The sequence below is a fragment of the Molothrus aeneus genome, chromosome 4 (assembly GCF_037042795.1).
Source record: "Molothrus aeneus isolate 106 chromosome 4, BPBGC_Maene_1.0, whole genome shotgun sequence".
NCBI classification, from domain to species: domain Eukaryota; kingdom Metazoa; phylum Chordata; class Aves; order Passeriformes; family Icteridae; genus Molothrus; species Molothrus aeneus.
In genome coordinates, this window is record NC_089649.1 from 40440636 (window position 1) to 40465814 (window position 25179).

At 37.6% G+C, this 25179-nt stretch overlaps 1 protein-coding gene across 1 annotated transcript in view; it reads left to right on the top strand.

Moving 5' to 3' along the window:
- The window catches only part of TENM3 (teneurin transmembrane protein 3), a 1295372-nt gene that overhangs the window by 1118879 nt on the left and 151314 nt on the right, over positions 1 to 25179 (top strand). The window contains exon 14 of the mRNA XM_066548306.1: positions 4747 to 4956. Within this exon, the coding sequence (XP_066404403.1) occupies positions 4747 to 4956 (210 nt within the window). The remainder of the gene's footprint in view (positions 1 to 4746; positions 4957 to 25179) is intronic.

Here is a 25179-nt window from a genome sequence, read left to right on the forward strand (position 1 = left end):
TTTTTTTTTAAGGGAAGGCAACTTGTACACAACTGTAAACTGGGGGTGTTGGGTAGCACCAATTGACAGAGGCTCAGCTTTAGACGTAGTTAAGCCTTAATATACTTCAAATAGAAATTTCTGTACATTACTACCAGTCCATTGTTGCAGTCTTCCCCATTACTTATTTGCTATCTTTTTATGGGTTGCACTTACCATACTTGTCCCACTGAGCTTTTCAATATGTGACATCAGTTCTGCTTCCAACTTGTCATTTGTGCCATGTTTTAAATCAGTGCAGATTGTGACAGGAAACACTGCAGGTTTTTTTAATATAATTACTTTGTACATATGTATTTAATGTATCCATTATTAGCTCAGGTGTATTTATTTTTTCATGTTCTTCATACAACCTATTTTCATTGTGTTTTACTTTCTTTAGGGACTCATATCCTTAACAAATGTATTCATTTCTTCACATATTGCTATGTTGAATCTGTTCTTGATGGAGTTTGGCTATATTTTGCATCTTCACATAAGATAATTTTTTTGAAGTACAGAAAGATCATTTAAAGTCATATGTTTTCAATTATGAAAATACCAGCAAAATAAAGGGTCTTTTTCCTCATAACTGACCTAAACCATGAGGTTTAAGTACTCTTAAGTCCAGTATATTTGCCTTTGAGAAAATATCTTACTGTTGAATCAAGTTCAGATATTAAAAACAAGAACTTTTGGTTTTTTTTAAATACAGGCAAGAAACTCAAAGCAGAAGAACCAAATGTTTTGCTAGGTGGATACCAAAAGAAGCAAAATGGGGAGAAAATCTGAAGTAGTATTTTTTGAGTTTTCTTACAATGAAATATTCTTAGTGTTGTATGCTTCTAAGCTGTATGAAAAAAATGTTATAATCAATCTAATTGGCTTTTGTTATACTTAATTATTTTTATGATTTATAAATGAGTTTGTACAGACTTCAAGAGGTGATATTGCCAAATATTTTTAAATGCCTTTCATTCCATATAAAAAAAGAATTGGAAAGGAATATGCACATCATTTACGAGTCCTCTAGAAAGTGTGTTAAGTATTTTTTTCCTTAATGTGTAGCTTATTCTATAAATGGCAGTATAGATAGCTATCTCTCTTTTCACTTGGAATCAAAGAGGAGCTCACTGCAAAAATCTGCCAGTTCTGGATGAAGTTGTACAGAAATAGGTGTCCCAGCTGGTTGGCCTAGGGTTCTTGTGAAAAATTGGCTCATAGTATAGCTGGCTCTCTTTTCTCTGCAGGCCATGTAACTTTGTGAGAAGAAAGCAACAAAAGGAGGGCTGGGGAGAATAGCCATCCTTTATTGGGTGAAGGGGGAAAATACAGTGATGAAGGATGAGGAAGAATCTGAGGTAACTTAATGCCTTCTTTGCCTCAGTCTTTGATGGTAAGACCAGTTGGCTTCAAGATCCCCAGCCCCTTGAGCTGGAAGACAGGAACAGGGAGCAGAACAAACACCTGTAATCCAAGAAGAAGTAGTCAATGACCTGCTATGCAACTTAGACACCCGCAAATCTATGGGGCTCAACCCAGGAGTACTGAGGGAGCTGGCAGAAGAGCTCAGCAAGCCACTTCCAGTCATTTACCAGCATCCCTGGTCAAGTGTGGATGTCCCAGGTGACTGGAAGTGGCATAATGTGACACTTAGCTACAGGAAGAGCCAGAAGGAGGTTCCAGGGAAGTCCAGACCTGTCAGCCTGACCTCAGTGCCAAGCAAGGTCGTGGAGCAGATCATCTCGAGTGCCATCATGCAACGTGTACAGGACAAACAGGAGATCAGGCCCAGCCAGCAGGGGGTTTACAAAATGCAGATCCTTCCTGACCAACCCAGTCTCCTTCTGTGACAAACTGACCCCCTCAGTGGATAAGGGAAGGGCTGTGGATGTTGTCTACCAAGACTTAAAAGTTCTTGACACTTTCTCCCACAACATTCTCCTGGAGAGCCTGGCTTCCCATGGTGTGGCTGGGTGTCCTCTTTGCTGGGTTAAAAACTGGATGGGCAGGCCCAGAGAGGTGGTGGTGGATGGAATTGCAACCAGCTGGTGGCTAGTCAGTAGAGTTCCTCTGGGCTCAGTACTGGGGCTAGTCCTGTTTACATTTTTTATCAGGGATCTGGAGGAGATCAAGTGTGCCCTCGTTCAGCTCACAGATGACTCCAAATTGGGCAGGAATTTTGGTCTGCTGGGGGGTTGAAGGTTCCACAGAGGGAGGGATCTGGACAGACTGGATCAATGGGCTGAGGCCAATTGTGTGAGGTTCAACAAGGCCAAGTTCTGGATCCTGCACTTGGGTCACAACTCCATGCAATGCTACAGGCTCGGAGAAGAGTGGCTAGAAAGCTGTCTGGCAGAAAAGGAGATGCTGGTTGACTGCCAGCTAAACATGAGCTAGCAGTGTGTCAGGAAAGTTTAGCTTGAATACTAGAAAAAAATTCTTCCCTGAAAAGGTGATCACAACTTGGAACAGGCTGCCCAGGGAAGTGGTTGAGTCTCTATTCCTGGAGGTGTTTTACAGACATGTAGAGGTGGCATTTAGGGACATGGTTTAGTGGTGGACGTCGCAATGCTGAGTAGGAGGTTGGACTCAATGATCTTAAAATTCTTTTCCAACCTAAATGATTCAACGATTGTAAGACCTGCCTGCTGGAATTAGGTTTATTTATAAAAAGTTGAATAACTTCCTGGTGGTCTTACAGCCCTAATCAACTGATTTTTGCAGTAGCAGAGATCTGTCACTGCTGAGTGTAGCGGTGGGAGCTTTGCAAATACCCTTGCACTTCCACCCCACACCTGACACGTGGTGTGTTCTGAACTGAGAAATTCAGTAAACCAGGGCACCCAAGTGGTGCATGCTCTGGATGGCTACTCACCAGTGCAGTGCAGTGTCAGCTAGCCATGTAACACTGAGACAATTAATAGATTCGAATAAATGGGGAAGTTTACAAAAAAATTAAGGAACCTTGGACACAACACATTTTCAGGCAGCGTGATATTTTGTATGATTATGATTTGTGCAATCAGGGCTCTGTTATGCCTGAAAGGTAATGAGTGTAAATTGAGAAGGAGAAAGGAAGCAAATTGAGAAGTGTTATATATAAAGTCCAAGGATACTACTGAAATGTTGACTTGCTACAAACAGTACATATACATCTGGAACATATTACTGTAGCTCTTTTCTAAGAGACGTCCAAAGCAAGTAAAAGGAGGTTTATTCCAAGATAAAAAAATAAATATTACAAAAATCCCTTTTTTTTTTTATTGGCACTATTAAAAGCAAGCAATGTAAAAAATCAAGGTGTAGCAAGAAAACCTGTTGGCATTTTATCTCGAACTACAAAATGTGCCCATTCTCTACTTCTAAATTCACAAGTTGAGCCCTGTACAATGTCATTCCTCCATACTTTTTATTTCCCTGATTGTAAACCTTGGATTTTACACAGGAGTTGCTTGACTAATAGCAAGTGCTCACTTTCCTTCCAGGACCAAGCCTCCATCTTAAATTGTAATGGTATGTGCTGTTCACTACAAGAAGGGCTGAATTATATGTGGAAGTATTAAGTAAATAGTTTGTGGTGAGGCTGTCATAGGTTTCTTCTCAAACAAGCCAATTGGTAAGGACTTAGCAACATATTTTAGAGATATTTAAGATATTACATGATGGTATGAACTGAATGTGAAAGAAAAAAAAAATAATAATTAGCATGATTCTTGCAGTGTAGAAGGGAGGTGGAGGGAAAGTAATTCAAGCTACTGGTGCCAGTATGATTTATTAACACTGAGAAGCACAGCACTTCTGCAGCATAACTTAAGTGCCATAAAACCAAATCATTATATGATAAAAAAGCCCCTTTTCCTCTAATTTAAATTTAGATTTATAGCTGTGAATTATAACCATGCAGATTAATCTAATTTTGGTTTTATCATAAATTATGTAATAAAGCTTCATATTCTGGCACATTCCCCACCTACAGGCAACAACACTTATTTCAAAAGTAGTCCAGCAGTCTTACTCTGAGTAAGATCTGTGCTCACTAAAGATTATGAAGAACCTTTATATTCACTGGGTGGATTAGGTAATTCTTTGTCTCTTGCATTCTGGTCTCATTATTGTTTCATTGAAGGACTAAATGCATTGTAATGATATTCTAAGACTTTATTTAAATATGTCTTCCTCCATGATGGCTTTAAGATATTTTCAAGATGCAGGAATGGGATGTAGTCATTGTGTATGCATTTTTTAAGACAACTTGTGCAGATGGACACAAGTTTGACAGGTGAAACATTTTGACAGGTTTGAAATAGCATATGTGTCTGAGAAACATTGCTGGTAACTAAAAGTTCTGTCAGAGTAACTCCTGTGGTAGAAATTTACAGCGGTGAGTTTCCCTGTGTGTGTGAGCTTGGAAAACTGGTTCTGTTTCTCTGTGCCTGCTTATTTGTATTACTCATTTCACTAGTAGATTTTAGACAGGAGTGTCCCACTGAAAGAAGCAATCCTGTATGATAAACACTGTTCATTGAAATATCAAGTCATGACATTTTGTTATGGTTTCTAAAACACTTAAACCAGTTTATTTCAGGCAATTGTCATATTTTCTTTGTCCATCTTTTTTTCTTGTTTGAAGTAGAATATTCACCTTTTGCTGATACAAGAAATTAATTATGTGTTTTTCATATGGTATCTTGACCCATATTTTAAATGCTTTTTATTTTTTTATAGGTCCTCCCATGCCATCCTCCTCATCTAGTCCATCAGTTACTGAACATTTACACTCCCCTCCTCCATCACCCAATCTCCATGACAACCAGAGGTGGTTATTAAGTAATAATGCCAGCCAGCCAGTTCAGGACTCTGATACAGATGAGGACTATACTGCCGGCTCATATCTAGTGCAGACCAGTGATAATCCAGTATCTGTCCCAGGTCATGGTAAGAAGAGGACACTTTGTCCATAGTTTAAATACCCTTTTATTTTCCATCTTCTTAAGAAATTGTCTAACAAAACTTAAATATATCAAAATGGCTCTGTCTTTTAAACTGGTTTTTCCTTAAATGCCACAAATTGTTTCTATTTTACTGTAAGATGAGCAAGAGTAGAAAATAACAGCTAATATAGAAAAACTTGTCTAAGTCTTTTAACAGGCAATGCTTATGTGAAGCAGTAGCTATTAATGATTTATTGTGTAATGTAGTTTTTAGCAAGTGACTAACCTTTAGTTGTACTTTTTAAAGGGTAGGCTGAAGTTGGTTAAACTGTCATGATATTTAGCTTCAGAATAATGTAAAAGTTGTCTTTTACTACCTCATCAAGTTCAGCAGGTTCCAGCTGTTCCTTTCATTTCCTAAGGGAAGAAGAGCAGGATTTTTTTTACTGGATAGTACTTTTTTACTCAAGACTGTGGAAAAAAGCTCTAAAGAGAGCTCTGAGATGACAGGAGGCAGTGGTGGCTTCTGAGATGTATGTTTCCACATTTCTCTTCCTTCCAACCAGTATAAGCAAGCAAAAGGAGTGACATACTTTAAACACCAGTGCCTGCTTAAACATTGTGCCCAAAGTAACCACTTTTTTTCTTTTTCTTTGTCTTCTTTTTTTCTTCTTTTTTCTTCTTTTTTTCTTCTTTCTTCTTTGTTTTTCTTTTTTTCTTTTTTCTTTCTTTTTTTTTCCCTTTTTTTTTCTTTTTTTTTCTTTTTTCCTTTTGATATGAAAAAATATATTAGCCACAGGTTTCCATTTCTGTTGCATGACTGAACAGATTTTCTTGGTATAGGTGTATGCACACTGGAAGAATAATTTTTTTAATTCACAGTCCTTCTCAGGTAGATCAGCAAAGCTTGGAACAAGCCACTTCATATTCTAAGAACCATTCCTGTGTTTTGATTGTTCAAATCTCACCTACAGATGAACCACTAGAGGGGGTATGGAGAAATATTTTTTCACAGATCACACATCAGCTGATTGGACAGAATGATTTTGCCAAGCATGACACTAAATTTGAGCTTCTCTTCTTAGCTTCGAGTGGAGTTTTGGTGTCTGCCAGTCTGCTAAGAGCACTCATGTATGTGAATTTGACACATTTGGATTAAGTTCTTTAAAATTGATGATAACTTTATCTTTGCATGTTCAACTTGCTCAGTATTTAATCTGTGAAGAACTCAAAAAATGGTCATGCATTGTCATAATCAGAGTATGCTATGCTTTCTTTTATCTCTAGGAATATGAAATCTGTTAGAAAATACATGCGTTATCCAAAAGGTAGCCTGATTTATTTCAATAAGTCAATATATTTAGATTACTGTATCTTCCAACCCTTCTTTTATTAATGAAAAATGCAAAAGCAAGACAAAACTGCTAAAAATTTTGAATAATTGGGATGATCTGCTTCCATCTCTTAGGAAGCTAATAAGCGTTCATCATTTCTCTAGATTTTGGTCCTTTTGCTGCTTCTGAAATTTTGAACAGTTGCTTGCCAGTGAGTTTACCAACCTTCAGGCATGTTCCTTAACCTGTTCCATCCCAGACAAGCTAAATTAATTTCATCTGATCCTCTGTCAAGTTTCAGCCTTTTAGCAGAACAACATCAGAGGGGTTTTGATGACAAGTAGGACAGGAGTTAGCACCGTGGTGTTTGTTGAGACAGTTGTTCTTTGTAAGACTTTTGCTAAGCAGGAGGAAACCCAGCATACTCTGCAAGTATGTGTTCTTTTTCCTTTTCCCTCTCTCTTCCCACTGTTCTCCTCTACCTGCAGATGTCTGACATTCACCCCTTCAGTGTATATGTGTGGTAGAACTGTTTGCAGTTCCCGCTGTCAAGTGATCTTTCTCTCCACAAGATTAGACTTGTTTTCAGAAGTGCTTCAACTTGCTAACCATGGATACTGTATGTATAGGGACTGCCATAATTTAAGTCAGGCTTGTTGCTTTTCTGCTGGGTAAGGAGAAGATCATAGGTGTTCAGGTAGTGGACTTCCATTTCTACAGCCAGCTGCAGAATTAGGGTTTTTGTTACTGGAAGAAAGATTCCTTTCACTCAGCACACAACAGAATATTGCTTGGATTATCTACCTGATTTGCTTATGGTTGATTTCTCATAAGATATGCTGATGGCCTGTTGGTGGGGGGAAAGTATGTTCATTGTAAAACAGGGAAAAGCAGAATATAATAAGTTAGCTACAACTTTCTTCTACTTGGTGACATGCATGGTTGTGTAGTATTGCACTGTAGTATGTGGATCTCTCCAGTTCTATCCTATCAAGTCAATATCATTTAATTGTGGCCTTTAGAATGCTATTATTTGATTATTGCATTTTCTTTAGCTAAAATGGTAAGTAATGCAGCATGTGTAGCATAAATTTCACAGAAAGAAGGGGTTTTTTTCACCAGTTGTCTTTTCTTTTGCATCTTCATGTAAGCTTTCAATGCTATCTAATCTTAATGGGTTTAAAGTAAGTCCAGTGCCACATTCCAGATGACTTTGTCCAGTGTTTATATTGGCAGAGGGTTGGGGGATCACTGCTGAAGCATTTAGGGATAAAAAAGGTGCTGACTGAAAACAATTATATTATTGAACTGCTTTCAGTTTTATTGACTTTATTTAAATAGTAAGTTGAATTAACATCATCTTAGTCTATTCAAACATCTGACTGTTTTCCTTTAGAATGAGTTCATTTGATCAGTGTATTTTATTTGATTGACTCACTCAAAATTTAGAGTATCTGAATATGTGTGTAGAATTATATTACTCTGTGATGCTGGGTTTGATTAGCTTGTTTTGTTAACCAATGGGAATTAGCTTCCTTTTCTGGAATTAGCTAAAAGAGCAAAAAGAATTAGCAAAATGAGTTAGCTTCTCATGGTGAGCATCTGATAAGGTCTCATGGAGGTATTACTAGTAGCTTTAAAAATTCAGATCAAGTGAGGACTGTTGTGGACAGTTTAATAGGAATCATTTAATTTCTCTAAGAACAGTGTGTTAGTAAGTAGTGAAATTCAGGAGGAGATAAATTTTAGGACTATCAGTTACAACTCTTCTTTTAGACGGCATCTCTGATTAATTCTACTTGTTCCTCTTCTTCAGGGTGCAGCTCAGTATATGAACTGTTCCAGCAGTCAGTCTGATTGCCCACTGCTATCAGAACAATTTATTTATTACATTTATTGTTTTTAGAAAGAGCAGCAAAATGGTTTATAATGAACAGGGACATCTGAATACATATGCAGGGAAATGAAACAGTTGTTAAGGTGAGAGGGAGAGTCGAGTGAACTGGGAGCTGAGAGGAAAGGATTTTTGAATGTGACTGAGTTGGAGGGCTTCCATATGTCACTAAGTCTGCTTATAAAAAATAGAAGTCATGTAGTATCTGTATTTAGGCATCTTGATAAGTTTCTTAATCTTTTTCCATGAAAAGTTACAGATTAGTCAGAATTTGGAGGGGAATTTATTGAAATTAGTAGCAGCTCATCTTTTTACACAGAATTTAATATAATAAAAAATAAAGTGCTAAATTCTTACTTTAAGCAGAGAGTATGAAGACAAGGTATAGTTAATATTTAATGTTTACTACTGACAATGAAATTGAAGAATCTGAATTAGAAACTCAGATTTGAGAATTTTTACCCCTAAATTGGAAATATTGTGGGAGAACCAGAAAATGCAAAATAGAGAATTATGTATTTCATAGCAGCAATTGTATAGTGCATTTGAACATCAAGGTTCTCATGTTTCTTAATAACAGTTTGTGATGATAGTTTGTGTGGTGGGAAGATCTGAAAAAAATTCAGTATAACATAAACTGGTTTTCAGTTGTCCTTGATCAGGGATCTGCCAGGTAATGTACAATAAAAAAGATTTTACTCCAGCCACATGAGAATTGCAGATTGATGGGCTTTTCAGTTTAAAATGGTTAAGCCTTCCTACAAATTTGGAAATCTAGAGCACAACTCTGAATTCAAACTTGTGAAAGAGAAAAAGTAATGTAATAAAACTGGTTGAATGAAAAGTTCTTTGAACTCTCTGCATTCGGAGGTCTCATTGTAGGACATCTCACTCTACAGGCACCAAATGTGCTGTAGCATAATTCTATAAATTCTATAATCCTATAAATTGAGGACTTTATTTCATGATGATTCATTAGAACTTGATGGAAGAGCTTATACAAAAGCATCTGCCATACAGAAATTGTTTTTATTACCCCACAATGTCAAGAAGCCAAGGTCAGAACCTTTGCCTTTTGTGCAGGTACCTGAGGGAATAGGTGCCCAATGCTCAAGGCTGGCACTAGTAAAGACCAGATATAACACATGTACAGAGCATAGATGTGACTTTTATTAGGTGTCTGTTAGGGGTTTTTTACTCTTCAGATTTTCCCTCCATCTCATGTTTTCTGCATAGATACCACAGTTCATGTATAAGCAGCATAACTAAACAATCTGCCTCACTTCCACCTTTTTCTTTCACCAAGAGCAAAATGAAATGGAAGTGTGATTGGAAGTGTGCACAGGGATTTGTGCTATAAGTTAGTGGAAGATGCTAGTGACTTTTAAGGCGTCTTTTCTTCCCTTGCAGATCCTGTCAGGGTGGGAAGAGGAAAATGGGATTTTTCCCTTCATACCCAACTGGCTTGTGAGAAGGTTGGAAATAACCTGTGAATATTGAAAAGGCCCATGGCAAATTGAGTCTTAGCCAATGTGGAAGTACCTTGTGTGGCTTTCTGGTAGTCCTGCTTTAGTACCTATTAAACACTTCCCAGTCCTTACTCCATCTCTGCTTTGCCACAGTTACTCCACAAAGGAAATTGCATGTACTGGTGAGCCAGAACCTGGCAGCCAGGCTGTCACCAGCCATGTAATTTCACAGAAGGAGTTCTTTTGATTTCCTAGAATATTCTTCATAGGAAGAGACCCACAAGGATCATCGAACCCAGCTTTTAAGTGGATGGCCCACACAGGGATTGAACCCACAACGTTGGTGTTATCAGCACCATGCTCTAATGAACTGCATTTTAGTAGTTCAGGTTATTGGGGAACAAAAGGAGAGGGAAGGGGGTGTGGGGGGGTGTTACAGGACACAAGGAAACAAAATTGAGGTCATGAGGTTAAATGCTTTAAAGCTCTTTAGGGTTTTTTCAGTGGAGTATATATGTTTACTTTTTTTCCTTTTCATCATTCTCAGAACTGTCAGTCATCTGGAATCTCTGATGGTATCCACATGCCTTATTTTCATTGTTGTCTTACACATTGTTTAATGAGATTTTTATCTCTTATCTCATAATTCATGATAAATTAAATTTTGTCATTGTTGTACCAGTACACACAGTTTGTCCTCAGGTGTGACACTGGCCCCAAGACATGTTACTTGAAAAATTAACTCAGACCTGTTTGGTTTGAAATACTCTGTGATAATAAATTAGGATTAATAGTTCAGACTAGGAGGAGTTGTATTGAAGAACATCGTGGGGATATCCTATAATCTCAATTTTATTTAACATCCTTGTTAGTTATATGGATGACGGAGTAAAAATGGCACTAAAAATTTCCCAATGATACTAAATAGCAAGTGTTCTGAGTGCCAACTAGAGACAAAATGTTAATGGAAGAGGGCAAGGAAAGATCATTAATTGTATAGCCAGAAACTAATGAAGTGAAATTAGAACTGAAAAATACAAGCTGGTCTGAAGTGCAGTGTATTCAGGAAAAATGTAAGGAGAAATGGTCATAGAGAATTTTAATTAGGCATTAATCTGCAGCATGATCTGACTCACGAGTACTGTTTGAGCTGGGTATATAAATACATCAGCAAAGAGAGATTCCTAGGCATAGCATCAATGGAATATAAGTTTGGATTTCAGACATCTTGCTGAAAGTTCCTATCAAATTCTCTTATTGCTCTTTATTTTACTGTTCAGATATATGTGCATGAAAACAATTATGAGGTTAGAGGTATTACTATATGGGAATAGGTAAGAGATTTAGCTGTGGCTCAGTATGTGGCCTAAGCAATAATTAATTGCTGGCAAAGAGAAGCTAATAACCAAAGATAGAATGGAACATGTTGCATGTGGTGTGGGGATACAATTAAAAGTAACAGGATGAAAATAAGAAAAGGAAAGATTAGGCACATGGTTAGGAAAAACTGTTTAACAGTTAACTACATTAAGATACCAGTCTGTCCCAAGGAAGTGACAGAAGCTCTGTCACTTTGTAACATGAAATTAAAACAAACAAAAATATAACTCATACTGCTGAGAACAAATATACATTCAATTAGGAGAAGGTGGACTGAGATAACCTCCTGGAGCTTTTCTAGTAGTACTTGTATGTATTTCAGATCAGGTATATGTGAGCTTGTACTTTATGACAGAGATTTTCTTACTGAGCTATGGCTACGCCTGTTAGGTTGGCAGCCTGCATGTTGAAATGCATTGCCTGTTAAAATGTAACGGAAAATTATTTGTCCTGTAGCCCAGACCTCACTCTAAAATTGTCCAGACCTTCCACAATAAATCATTTGCAAAACAGCCACTTTCCCTTCCCACGTGCTAGACCATTTTATATCCTGCAAAATTACAAAATAAGATTCCCAGTTCTTACTGAAAACTGCCAATGTCTTCTGGGCATGTACATATTCATGTAAATATTTTGTAAGCAAAAATGTTTGATACCCATAAATTCACAATGCCCGCGATGCTGAATAGAGGTACTTGACAAGCTTTCTGTAAATACAGAATAAGTTCATGTTATAAAAATACATGCTGATTTTTTTTCTCAGGCCAGAGACAATTTTGTTTCAGCCAGTGTGTAGTAGTGCTTGCAGCCTTCCTTGGTAGCTACAGAAGCACATAAATCTCTTATGGTCCAAAGTGAGACATTGCAGGAAGGCAAATATCTTTCAGGAACTACAGATCAACAGATTTATCTGTTCCACTTGCTTGGGGCAAATGTAGTTGCCTTAAAAACTTGAAAATTGTGTCTTGAATGCTAGCCAGCTTATTTTTTTTCTCTTTTTGATATTTGATTTCAATTTCATGAATCCATCTTTTTATCCTCTTTCATTGGTTTTTAAGCCAAAATTCTGTCAACATTGTTCCCTTAATGTACAAAAATGTACATTTGTTCTGTTTAATTAAGCATTCAGTCTGTTTGCCAAGAGCAAATTACAGTTCCCCAGTCTCACCCTCACCCCTCCAAAATCAAATTTTGCAAAGTGGGCAATTACTTCTCATATCTGATTGTTGTAAGTCATGTTTTGCTCCTAAGAGATTTTTGTAGTTTTCAATCTCTTACTATGTTAATTAATAGGAGAGCCAAGACCCAATTATTTCTCCTCAGATTGTGGCCTTCGTAGCCTTCAAAGAACAGTCTCCCCCACACCTCCTGTATCATTAGCCGCAAAATATCTTTGCAGAGATGATTTTGGCCTTTTCACGAATCAAGGGATTCAGAGTGACAAATTATCCATCTTATACTCGAATGCATGCCAGATGGGACAACCTGCCAACTGTGTATCGTAGTGCGGATATGATCTGATGTGGAGACATTTTTTTCTCCACTCCTCCTTCCCCATCAAAAATCATATTACAAAAAATCAGGCAGTTTAAGAAAATCTGTGAAGACAAATTCATTCTGAAATACAGTGAAACATAAAAGCAGTTTTACTGAAGGAAGCACGCTGCACCCAAATGTCAGCTCGCTTAAGTGAACTAGCGTGTACCTGGTGCGATGGATGAACGTAAGAGTCAAAAATGCATCCTTCGCTCTTGCCAGTGCTTGCACACACATCGTTTCCTTTGACTGCTTGATTACAGAGCAGACATTTCCTAATTGCAAGATAAGGAGCTTGAATTTAAATTCTGTCACAGTTTAATGGAAGAATCCTGAAGTCGCAATCAGGAGCAAGGATGTACTGCTCTTGTGCAGAGAGTAGGCTGTAAGAAATTTATTGTAGAAATTAACCTGTAATACAGAAGGTAAGAGGACAAGGAAACAGTTACCTAGGAGGTTTATTTTCATTATAAATTACAAGTCTGAGGACTTCACCCAGGTACTGTTTATGGTGACTTCCAGAAGAACAAATATTATGTGAGTGCACAGCAAATAACTTGTATAACATCAGGAGCAGATGCAAGTGTGTCACATTATCACATTAAGCTCTTTTATTTTGATTTTTTATTTTGGAGAAAGGTCTAGTATTTTTAACTCTATACTACAATGCAAAATCTTTTTTTAAAAGCCATTTTTACAAAGGGAGGACTCAAGATCTTACACATGTTCCCATGTGTTCATCATATGATGGCAACAGTCTGAATTTACAGTTTTACAAGCCTTTCTTATGAGCTCTAATGCTCACCAATCCTTGATGGATTTGTGAATACAAAAGTTCTTCCAGAAACATAGAATGAATTGAAGATTGTGAGTTTTTAATAAAATCTTGATTTATTTTTTTTAATATCTAGTTTATTCTATAGTTCCAATGATTGCTACGGCCTGATTCTGTGCTTTTGTGGAATTGCTGTTGGATTAAATGGAAGTTGCTAGTGGAGGTTAATACAGAAATCTGGTCATTGTGATGCAACTTCAATATATGTTTTATTCTATAGTGTTGAAAAGTTCCTGTAGCAAAAAAACCCAGATCATTTGGCAAAAATTTTTAAAAATTGTGATTTGTCTACTGGTTTCCATTTGAACTCTGTTCTCAGTAGCTGTAAGTGGGAGGATCATGTTGTAGTGCTTTAAACATGCTGCTTGCTGAGAGTGAACAGGACTCTCAGAAATTCAGCTGGCAGATGCTTGTTGCAGTCTTTCATAGGAGGAATGCTAAGGTTTTTGTGCTTGAGTCACTAAGCAAAAAAAATTAGTGTGCATTGATGATTATGAAAACCATTTATCTCAAAGTTGTTTTGAGAAGTGAAAGGCTAAACATCTGTCACCTTTAACATCCTTTATCTTTATAAATATTATCAATAGTTTTGGTAGCCTAAGGACTGTGCTTAAAGCATGAGTCTTCTGCTCTTCTCTCTCATATACAAAGAATTTCTCCATTTACTATCTTTCTGTGTCTGACGTAGCATTGACATGAATTTATTTGTCACTAACCCATTAGGAGTACACAGGAGTAGTAACCCTGCTTTTTAAGGATGCAGAGATCTAACTAGAAGGCACATCAGCCTTCCTTTCTCATGCAAGCCAAGGATTCCTATTGTCAGATGCAGTGGGCATGAAAGCAGCAATTTTACAGCACAAAAACTCCAATAACATTTACTGCGGTTGGCTGAGATTGCAGTGCACACAGGCACTGCTCAGTCTTGGTTGCTTAAGCACCAGCTTCCCTTGGCTTTTTGCCAGCCTGTACGCTCCAAAGAGACAAGTCCTTTAAGGCGAAAGAGTTTTCCTTGTAACTTGCTTTGGGGTAAACAGACCATTCAGGCATAGTTTATTGCATTACATACTTGACTATGCATACTGGAATGCAGCACAGTAATTGGTAGCATTATTTTAATCGTTAGAATTCATAGGTACGAGAGATGTTCTCTGAGCCAGGAGGGGAGGGGAGAGAAAAAAGTAAGGATGTTTCTGCCTGCTAAGTTGCTGATCATTTATTACAAAAGACTAAAAATATTCTCTCCATGGGAATTCTGTGTGTTTACACCAGTATCCCTGCTACAGTTACAGAAAACAGAATTAATTTGCCTCTTTATTGCTATTCTTCTCTTGAAGATAAATCCCATAACAGTTAGTAGCAACATGCAGTGTCAAAGAACAGTTCTGTTTATGTAACAGGATGCTTTGTTGTCATTAAAAAAACCAAACAAAACAAAGTCCACAATTTGGAAATACTGTAATCGCAGAATACTTGCAAATTAAAAGGAAGTCAGTAACTGTAAATTTTGCCATCAATCCAACTAATCTTTGTGTTGAAAGGTACTCTCTTTTGCATTAATCAGCAGTAAACTTATCCCTTTATTGCCATAATCTGCAGACTCTACATGAAATGGTCTCTTAAATATTATTTTGTATGCATTTCTTGAAGCTTCAATTTAACACTGCAGTAGCCATTCAAACAACATACAGTGGAATTTATTTGTAATAAAGCATATTATATCTGAATATACAGGAGGCTGACTTATCACTGAGTACAAAATAGCAGCTGCTGCTGTTTGAGTCTTGTAGTTCATTCAGAAAGGCTCAAGGAAGAGTAAAGCTTTTCCTTGATTTTGTCCCTCGCAGTTGGTGTGAGGGGGCTTGTTTTTCTGTTCATTCTTAAACACAGAGAAACCACACGGGTTTTTTTGTTGAATGCTTCCTTCTTTCTCCTCAGCAGCATCCTACATTGTGTTCAGGAAAGCTTTAAAATACTGTCTGTGGTATTTCTTGAGTCTCTGGGTTACTTTCTGGTAGCTTGTCCTCTGCAGAGTGGTGAAAAGGCGAGGCTAGGGGTGACCTTGCACCCCCATCTCTGTGTACACCAGCTTCAAAATTGCTTCAGAAAACAAGTGAAGCACTTCTAATGAATTGCGCTTTTGAGTCTTTGAATCTGCACAGCGTCTCCATCAGGTTTTTACAGCTGGACTCTTCCTGTAATTGCTACTGGGGTGAGATGCACAACATGGGGTTTTGGAACTAAGTACTTACATTGTTTTACGGCCAAAAATATATAACATAGAGGGAGGGACAGACTTCATGAAATTCACACTTCTATATCTTCATGTTCTTCAACCCTTTCCAACATGCTGCTGATTTGCCAGCAGGCACTCTAGATAAAGATTAAAGAAATGGTAAAGCTAAGATACAGTTTCTTAAAGCAGTAGTATATTAGTAAAGAAGTTGTCTGTTATGTTTGATATATGTCAGAGATCTGTTTATTTTTATTGCTACTGAAAAATTAGAAAGAAGCACTTGACTGTTTTAATCTTGTTGACATTGGAATATATAGTAATGCTCAGGAAAAAAGTATTCACCCATAGAAACAATAATTGATACCTTATAATTTTCAATTTCCAAGTACTTTAGCTCTTAATGTGCCTTCAGATATTCAGCATTTATGGCGTATTTACCTGGATAATTCAAAAATAATAGGTCTTTTTCAAGTCCTTTTTGTGCATTTTTCAAGCACTATGGTATAAAGTTATTACTTATGCCTTGTAATGTATGGTTTTCAAAATTTCAAAATTCACTGCAGTGTTTCTGTTCAGATGTCCTTTTTGTTCTATTGCCTCAAGGCCTTTAATCAGTGGTGTGTAATGTGGAATATTTTTCTGTTTGTTTATAGTTTTATATGAATAACTCAAAATAATTGGCATCAGAATGCACCACAGCATCATGTATGGATCTCTTCCTCACTCAAGTTGAATTATTTCTTATTTTAATCTGGTCTCCCATTTAAAAGTCTTTGATGTCTCTCCTTACTGTAGTGAATTCTGGCTACTGTTGTTTACCTAAGCCAGTAAACAGGAAGGCAGAGATGGAGAATAGATTAGATATTTTTAAAACTCTGTTCTAGCTTCTAGAAAGCCCTCCAGAATGAACTGCCTTGCAAGCCTTCTGGACTGGAGACCCTGAGGGACTTTCCTAGGCAGGGTGGAGGAATCAGCCAGTTTTGAGCCTGAAAGGGAAATACTTCCTTGCCCTATTACAGAGATTTATACAGTTAGCTAGACATTTTAAATGGCTGGTTTTGTAGAGAAAGACCAGCAGAATAACAATCAAAACAGTACAGGCTGCCCAGATTCATCTACTTGCTTTGTTAGTAATACTCAGATCAACATTTGTTAAATAAATTTATCTCAAAGTTCTTTTGAAACAGTCTTGAGCTTTGGGTGCAACTTTGCTTTATTGTCACATAATAACTTCTATGATCATAGCCACGACAGACCAGATTTTTTTCCCCCTTTGAGTATATAGAATTCCTTGAGAGAGAGTTAAAATTCAAACTAGTAAAGAACGAAATGTTTATACTTGGGCATTTAAACCATCTATGTCTAAAAGTGAAGTGCTCTGTAGTACCAGTTTTGTGTTAGAGAAGCTGGGGAAGCTTCCTTCCTTCATGCGTGCTTTAGCAATGTTGATGTTCTTGTATGGTGTGCTGCCCCAAATTTAATCTGTTCTGTCATATTTTAGGAAGAGAGAGTGGCTATATATTTTGCACCTGGAATCTTAAACTACCATGAATTTATGTATTTTTGAGTGATGGATAGAATACTGCTTTTACAAAAAGTTCAAGAAATTTGAAGGCACAAAGAAAATCCAGAGAATGATTAAAAGATTGTTCAAGGGGGGGCTATGTATGGTTGGTAGTATATAATTTTTCTGATACTAATCCTGAAATAATCAAATGTGAATACTAAATAGTCTATAAACAATGCACTAACCTTTCATCTTAGTGATGATGATTAGTGATTCTCAACTTGCACAAGTGCAAATAATGTCTTATATCCTGGCAGAATTAAGTTGCAGTTAATATATGCATATGTTTCTATTTCCTGTTACTGCACTACCATGATTACAACAGAGCTGAAAACATATTTAAAGAAATGTGAAAAGCATATTCCTGTGGTTACAAAGACTTGAACAATTCAGTGGCATTTGGAGACAGCCTTTGGGAAATCCTCTTGAGAGGTATGAAGTACAGGAACCTCTAGATGCAGTGCTCTTTCACAGTGGCATCAGTGCTGTTTGGTTCTTCTGGAGATGTTGAGTAGTAAAGGAAAAAAGTAGTTGCAGATGCACTATTTCTACCACTCAAAAACTTGCTCTCTGCTCATGTAAGCACCAGCCAGCTCCTTTGCCATGATTTCTGCTTCCAAGTGCAAAGCTCTGTTGCTTTGAGGGTTAACAGTCCTAAGATGGTGTGCTGTTTCCATTGGCCCTTGCCATAGCTGTCTGTTAATAGTGACCATTGGACAGGAACGAAGCCAGGAGGTGATGCAGCAAAGCCTCTGATTTGAATCCACAGAATACATTAGAAAACCAGATCCCCATTTCTTGGTGTATTTGTTGTTTGCCACCGTAGGAATAAAGATTTCCATTGCTGCTGTGGAATATCAGTGGAAAACTAAACGCACAAATAATGGGACTGCTCATCTGCACCCCGTATCAATTTCTGAAGTTGTTCAGATGGCTTACTGAGGAGCAGGCATGACTCCCCCATTCCACTAGCAGCATATGCAACTGATATGGGGACATTTTTTTCTAATACCATGCCATTTTTTTTCTAATACCATACCAGCTTTGAAAAAAAGGCAAGGAAATATTCTTTTTAGGCTCTTTCAGACCCAAACTGCTGGTGGCCACCTTGAGGCAAAGCAGGAAAGAAATGAGTGTAGATGAGAAAGCAGAGGTTGTCCTGGACTCCTCTGCCCTTAACTTCATCCTTCATGACTCATCTATTTAATGCTCCTTAAGCAGTCAAAAGTGCTGAGGAATGCCATATAGTCAAATCTACAATTAAACAGATGCAAACAGGCACGAGTCTTTTACTCCCTGATGTGATCTGTATGCATGGATATGATTTTTTTGTCCTTTCATTCTTTGGAGAGGTTGGGTATTGGGTTTTTTCCTCTTGTTCTATCTTAGTTTTAATCCTTCTTATCCATAAAGTGTGCTCTTTTAATTTCCTCCTTTCCCTCTTTTTGCCCTTCTTCTTTGAAAGCATCTTTTTCTTATTAAGTCATTTAACCTTTATTAGACCATACCATGCCACTCCATCCTAGTTAGTACTTTCTCTTTTATCCCTTTTTCTCTTTTTTTAATGGACTCTTTTCATATCATTTTCTCCTTGTTCAGGCTTCCTACGTCCCCCTCCTCGTTCCCTTTGTTGTTCTCTCCATGGGACAGGTAGATCTCATGAAAAGGTGCTTTGTTCAGAATCTATGTGCCTTGGGGCAGCTATTTAATGAAAAAATCAGCTTCCACCCCATGCTCCTATCCCTCTGAAGCCCGATGCAATAAATGCCAATTACAGTTCTACATAATTAAAGTAACCATGTCATATTTCTTTTTTAATATTAGTGTCTTCACATTAAAGGAATGCAATGCTATGCAACGTGTATGTTTTTTGAAACAAAAGAGAGACAACTTTGCTCCTAATCCATATTACAACAGTTGTAATCTAGAATTTTCTTTAACCCTTCTGTTCTGAGAATAGTCTAGACATCTGTAGAAGGATCAGCAAAAACACAAACATGAGTACTTAAAAGTGTAGTTCCTGTATAATTGGGGATGAAAACTGACATCCTGCCTGCTTCTGATCCTTCTTACCCTCTTGTGGCAGGAAAACTATTAGAAGAGATGAAAATGGATCAAAAAAAACCAGAGTCTTTTCTCTTGATGGCTGCTTTGGCTGTTGGGAGAATTTTCAGCTGCAGACAGGCCAGAAGATACAGAAAAGTATCAATCTTATGTGCTTTTAACAGAGCAGGATAATCTTAACCTTTTGGGTGCAAGGCTACTCATCTGCTCCTGGGAACTGAGATATTCCTGGATACCTTAATAGCCTTACAAGAGGATTAAAAGCAGAAATTACTGAGATGTTGGTACTGGCAATGGCACTAATTTCCACAAATGTGACCATTTTTGCTATAGAGGGTAGTTGGTTTCAGACTTCTTGGTGAGATGCTCCCACTTGACCTGAAATATTTGAGTCTTTAATGTGTGTGTTTGATGTGAAGAGGCTCTTTACACTCACTCGGTGGAAGTTAACATCTGGATTTGTGCTTTTCTCCATCTTTTTTACTTCCACTTTATACAGTTTTGTATGCCTGCTGTTAATGCACAATATTGTGCAAATGGCTAGATTTTAATAGCTGAAGCTAACAATTGGTGCAGAAAAAAAATCTGTTCTATAAAGAAGGATCTTATTCCCCCAAATGTTGTTGATATTGTTAGGTTATATTTTAAAATTCATATATATAACAGTCAAATGTCAAGTCTGGAATTTCAGATTTTTCTGAAGAAATTAATGACATAAATGAACTACTGAAAGCAGTATAGGAACGGTGTTCTGTAGTGTTTCATGTTCACTTCATCCCATTAGAGAAAGTATTTTTGTTCAAGAGGTGAAAGGCAGTCAGCAAGCAGGACTTCAGCAGAAGTGCTGTGCATAAAAACGCTTTTTGCACAAGTGGAGGGACATAATATTAGAGAGGCATCAGGATGTGATTGCAGTGACAGTGGCACAGTTGTGTCTGCATGTGAGATGAAGGATTAACTGTTGGACAAAGGATAAAAGAGTTTAAAAGTGCTGGAAAAAACATGCAGCATTTTTCCGACAGTATGGAATTTTTTACACAAAAGAAATAACCTGTCTGGGCACGCACCACTGCCTTAGTGACTCACATCATACACAAGTGAGATCACACCTGAGGGTGTTTTCCACCCCTGAAGGAATGCATGTCCTCAGAGAGAGCTCAGTTGCACTTTATCCAGCAATTAATTCAAAAGTTACCTTCCAGCACCCCAGCTGGGTGTCCAGCAGTGTCTGAGGGCTCTGTGCTGCCTTCCCACCTGCTCCAGGTGCTTCCTCTTGGCTGCCTTTGTCCTTCCCTTGTAGATCTTTTTACTCAATTTTGTTTTAAACATCTTTCACCATTCTTTCTTCAGTATTGTATTACTCTCTTGTATGCTAGTAGAAACATCTTCAACTTGTCTGAGTTCTTCTGTCTGCATATTTGCCATTGTGCTTTTTTTTTTTCCTTTCTCAGATGTTTTTAAGGGACTTTGTTGCATAGGGGCTAGGTTTTTTTTTAAGGAAGGAGGGCAATTTAAATTGCTTTTCTTAAGGCAGAAGGAAGATAACTTTTTTTTTCATCTCCTGTCATACTTTAGAAACTTATGAGTATTTTATTTGTGATTATATTTTTGGTTTATCAGTCCAGTAGGTTCTCTATCATATTTCTCAACCATATCTTTATTCAGTATGTTATTATTATGTGTACGGAGCTATAAAATTCTGTGCAACAGAACAATGTGAATTACCTGGAGTATATTAAGATTTACAATGAATCACATAAAGAACTGGGGGGGGAAAAAAAGAAGTAGTAGTTTTCTCATTATTAAAATCCTTCAAATCTGCATGACCCTTTAATTTTTTTTTAATTATAGATATTTTCTTCTGTAGTTTCCTTACTCAGTATATAGAAAGCAGATACACTGGCTCTACAGAAATAACTACCATGTAAAGGAATGACCTTGCAAGAGTGTAATTTCTGTTCATTCATAGAAAATTTTGAACTGATTAATGACACCAATTTTCTATCTCTGAACTAATAGCTTGAGTTATTGTTTTCAAAATTGTTCATATTTTATTGGCTGTTTATTTTCTATTACATTGCTTTTCAGATTTATGGAAAGTACTTGGAATTATTATATCCTTCATTTGATGCAATGAATATATTTGACTGGACAGCTTTATGCATTCAGTGTTACATGTTTTGTTTTGCAGCTGAAGACCAATTTCTTAATTGCTCTTGTGCGTGTGGTTGTTTTGAAGTCTTTTTCTAAGCTGCTGTGATTTTTTGCATTTACATGTCAGATGTGGGGCTAAGTCTATGATTTTACAAGTTAAAAGTCTCAAGCAAACTTTCATTAGCTCCTCTTGTAGTTTTGAAGATTGCAACTTGCCATTGCACCGTATACTTGCAATTGAATTTTAAATAATAATTCCTAGGTCAAAACTCAGTAGCTGTTAATACAGAAGGAAAATCTTTGTGGAAACTTTTCCAAACTGTTAATTGAAATTTTCATGGTACCTCTGCACTGCTAAGAGCAAGAAAGGAATACTTTTCTGCCTGGGGCTTTTGTGATCATATACCATAGAGATAGGAGCTGTATACAAATTTAACTTTGTCTTTTATAGACAGCACTTTGTGTTTAGTCTGAACCCAGTGATTTTAAAACATCATTGTAGGAGTCATTTTTCTCTTGGAAGTAATAAACATGCCACATCCTTAAAAGACAAAGTGTGAGACATAGCTGTAGTTGCTCAGTTTTGGTGCCAAGCGTAAGTGGCTTGAAGAAAGCTTAGCACCCTTATCCCTAGGGAGATGTAAATTGTCACAGGCAACACCAGACACAGTAACTTGTGTGCTGCTAAACAGTAGAGACATGTCACAAGTATAAAAAACATTCATAAAGTAACAAAATGCATTTCTGACATGTATTTCTATTTTTATTAACAGTGAGTTTGTATGTATATTCACAAATACCTAGAGTATGATGTAAAATATTCATATTCCAAGAGCTGTAACAGTGCTGCAAGTATCAAACACAATATGATTTGTTCTTCATTCTGTAAGAGCAGATGCCTTTCCTAGAGCTGTGCTCCTCACTGTATTCTTATGTGAATGCAAAAAGAACTGGGAGTGAAGAGGGACCTTATTACTGTAATAGTAGTAGTAGTGAGATTGAACCTAGTAAATACCTTTCTTGAATGTTCTTTCTGGTGTTTACTTTTCAAGTAAGATTTTATTTGCTCAGCAATGATTCTTGTGTGTGAGTTTTGCTGTTTCCACCAAAAAAAAGGTAAGTAAATGCAGTACAGGAATGGTGGATATGGTTAAGCTCAGGCTGAGCTTTAATGAAATGGTCTAATTGATAGACAGTGAGCATACTTTAAATGGGGATAAACTCATCTGCATAGAAACTAGTTTGCTATTCTCTTTTGTTCTGTGTGCACAAACTGGAAAATTCAAAGTTTAGTGAAAGTCGTTGCTGATGTAGAAGACACAGAAACCAGCTAGGGTTGGCTTTTACAGCTTAAGGACCAGTAACCATAATTACTATGTTTTTATCAGTAAGAAGAAACTGTTAGAAAGCTGTTTAAGATTACTGGCATTAGCAAAAGCCTCCACCATTAATCAAACTACTGAGCACTAACTGTAGAGGGAGTAAATCTGGCATCTTTGCCTACGTTCAGCAAAGATCTGTACCAAGTACAATTTAATTTGGAGTATCTGGAGGGTTTATCCTGTCAGAGGAGTTCACACATCCTGTTGTACCTGATGAATTGACCAGCTGGGACTATGAAAACTGACACGAGATTAGCTGTACATGTAACTGTTATGGAAAACAACACTGGCATGACCAGCAGCACATCAGCCATCAAATTTCTTTCTTGGGATTTCCTAAAGAAAAGTAGCATAACCTCTCACTTCAGTATATGAGTCATTTATTTTGATGGCCCAAACGATTTTCATCTATATTCTCACAGTGTGACAAAGATTCAGTAGTGCCCCCATGGCCTACATTTGGGTGAGGATTGAATATAAATAGTCATAAAGCAAGAATCATGCCTCTGGCAGATGTGATGTTTTTTCTGCAATTTAATGTTTTGGGAACTTGATAAATAATAATCAAATGGCGTTTACTTAAAGAAGCTACAAAGCTCCTACTGGAAACAATGAACAAGATTTATATCAGGTCTCTGAGCTTGAATGAGGCATGGGCCCAGGGGCATTGCAAGTGCCTTCATTTTATATACTTTCCTACTAGTCTGACTCACCCCTCAGGTTATTGTCAGAGCTAGTCAAAACCAGGACGTGTTCATCCATGTGGTTGTCTGCTGGCCAAGGGTAAACTTTTTGCATGGCAGCAACCTCAGCCAGTTGGGTTCTAGAAAAAGTATATCCATTGTGATTCATGGGATAAGGGTGTAAGTTTCTTGTATCTAGACTTCCAGCGTATTGAGGTCTGGCTGGCAGCTGCATGTCATGGTTTAACCCTAGCCAGCAACTAAACATCACACAGCCACTTGTTTACTCCCCTATCCCAGCAGGATGGGGAAAAGAGAATTTGTAACAGGAAAATGGAGAAAACTTGTGGGTTGAGACAAGCAGTTTAATAGTTGACATAAAATATAGTAAGATAAACTAAATTGTAATAAAAAGCAAAATAGCAAAGATAAAGATAAAGATAAGTAAAGCCCATGAAAGACAAGTGATACAAATGAAAATAATTTTGTTCATCACCAACCAACTGCTGCCTGTCCCTGAACAGCGGCTTCCCAGCCAACCTTGCTTCTAGTTTATATGCTGAGCATGACACCCTATTTTATAGAATATCCTTTTGACCAGTTTGGATCAGCTGTCCCAGCTGTGTCCCCTCCCAGATTCTTGTGCACTCCCAGCCTCCTCACTGGCAGGGTTTAGAGAGGAGCAGAAAAGGCCTTGCCTCTGTAAGCACTAAGTAATAATTAAAATATGACAAATTTATAAACACTGTTTCCTGCACAAATCCAAAGCATAGTCCCATACTGTGAAGAAAACTATCTCTACCCAGGCCAAAACCAACAGACTTGCAGCTTTTTCCATTTAAGTCATGTCCAGGTCTCAAAAATTTCAATACATCCCCATTAACCATGATGCCCATTAATTATCATATAATCATAAAACCATAGAATGTGAAGAGGTTGTAATGGACCTTAAAGATCATCTAGTCCCAATTCCCCCTGCTTTGGGCAGGGACACTTCCCACTAGACCAGGTTGCTCAAGCCTTATCCAAATTGGCATCGAGCACTGTCAGGGTTGGGGCATCCACAGCCTCCCACAGCAACCTGTTTTGGTGTCTCACCCTCAAAATAAAAAAAATTCTTCCTATTATCTAATCTAAATTTCTCCGCTTTTTATTTGTACCCGTTACTCCTAGTTCTGCCACTACAGTTCCTGATGAAGAGGCCTTCTCTGGTTTCCCTTTAGGCCTCATTCAGATACTGGAAGGGTGCTATGAGGTCTCCACACAACCTTCTCCAGGCTGAACTACCCCAGCTTTCTCATCCTGTCTTCAGTGCTCCTCTTACCAGCCCTCCTCTGGACTTGCTCCAACAGTTCTACATCCTTCTTATGTGGGGGACACCATAAATGTACACAGCATTCCAAGTGGGATCTCATCAGAACAGAGTAGAGGGAAAGAATCCCCTTCTTTGACCTGCTGGCCATGCTACTTTTGATGCAGCCCAAAGTTTGCTTGGATTTCTGGACTGCAAGCACACATTGCCAGGTCTTGTTGAGTTTTTCATCAATTGTCACCCCCAGGTCTTTCTCAACAGGGCTTGTCTCAACCCAGCCTGTAGGTGTTCCTGAGATAGCCCAGGTGTAGGACCTTTGATACAATATAGAGATACCATTGCTTTGGTCTGTGGATCACCCCTGTGAAGTGTCTGTAAAAA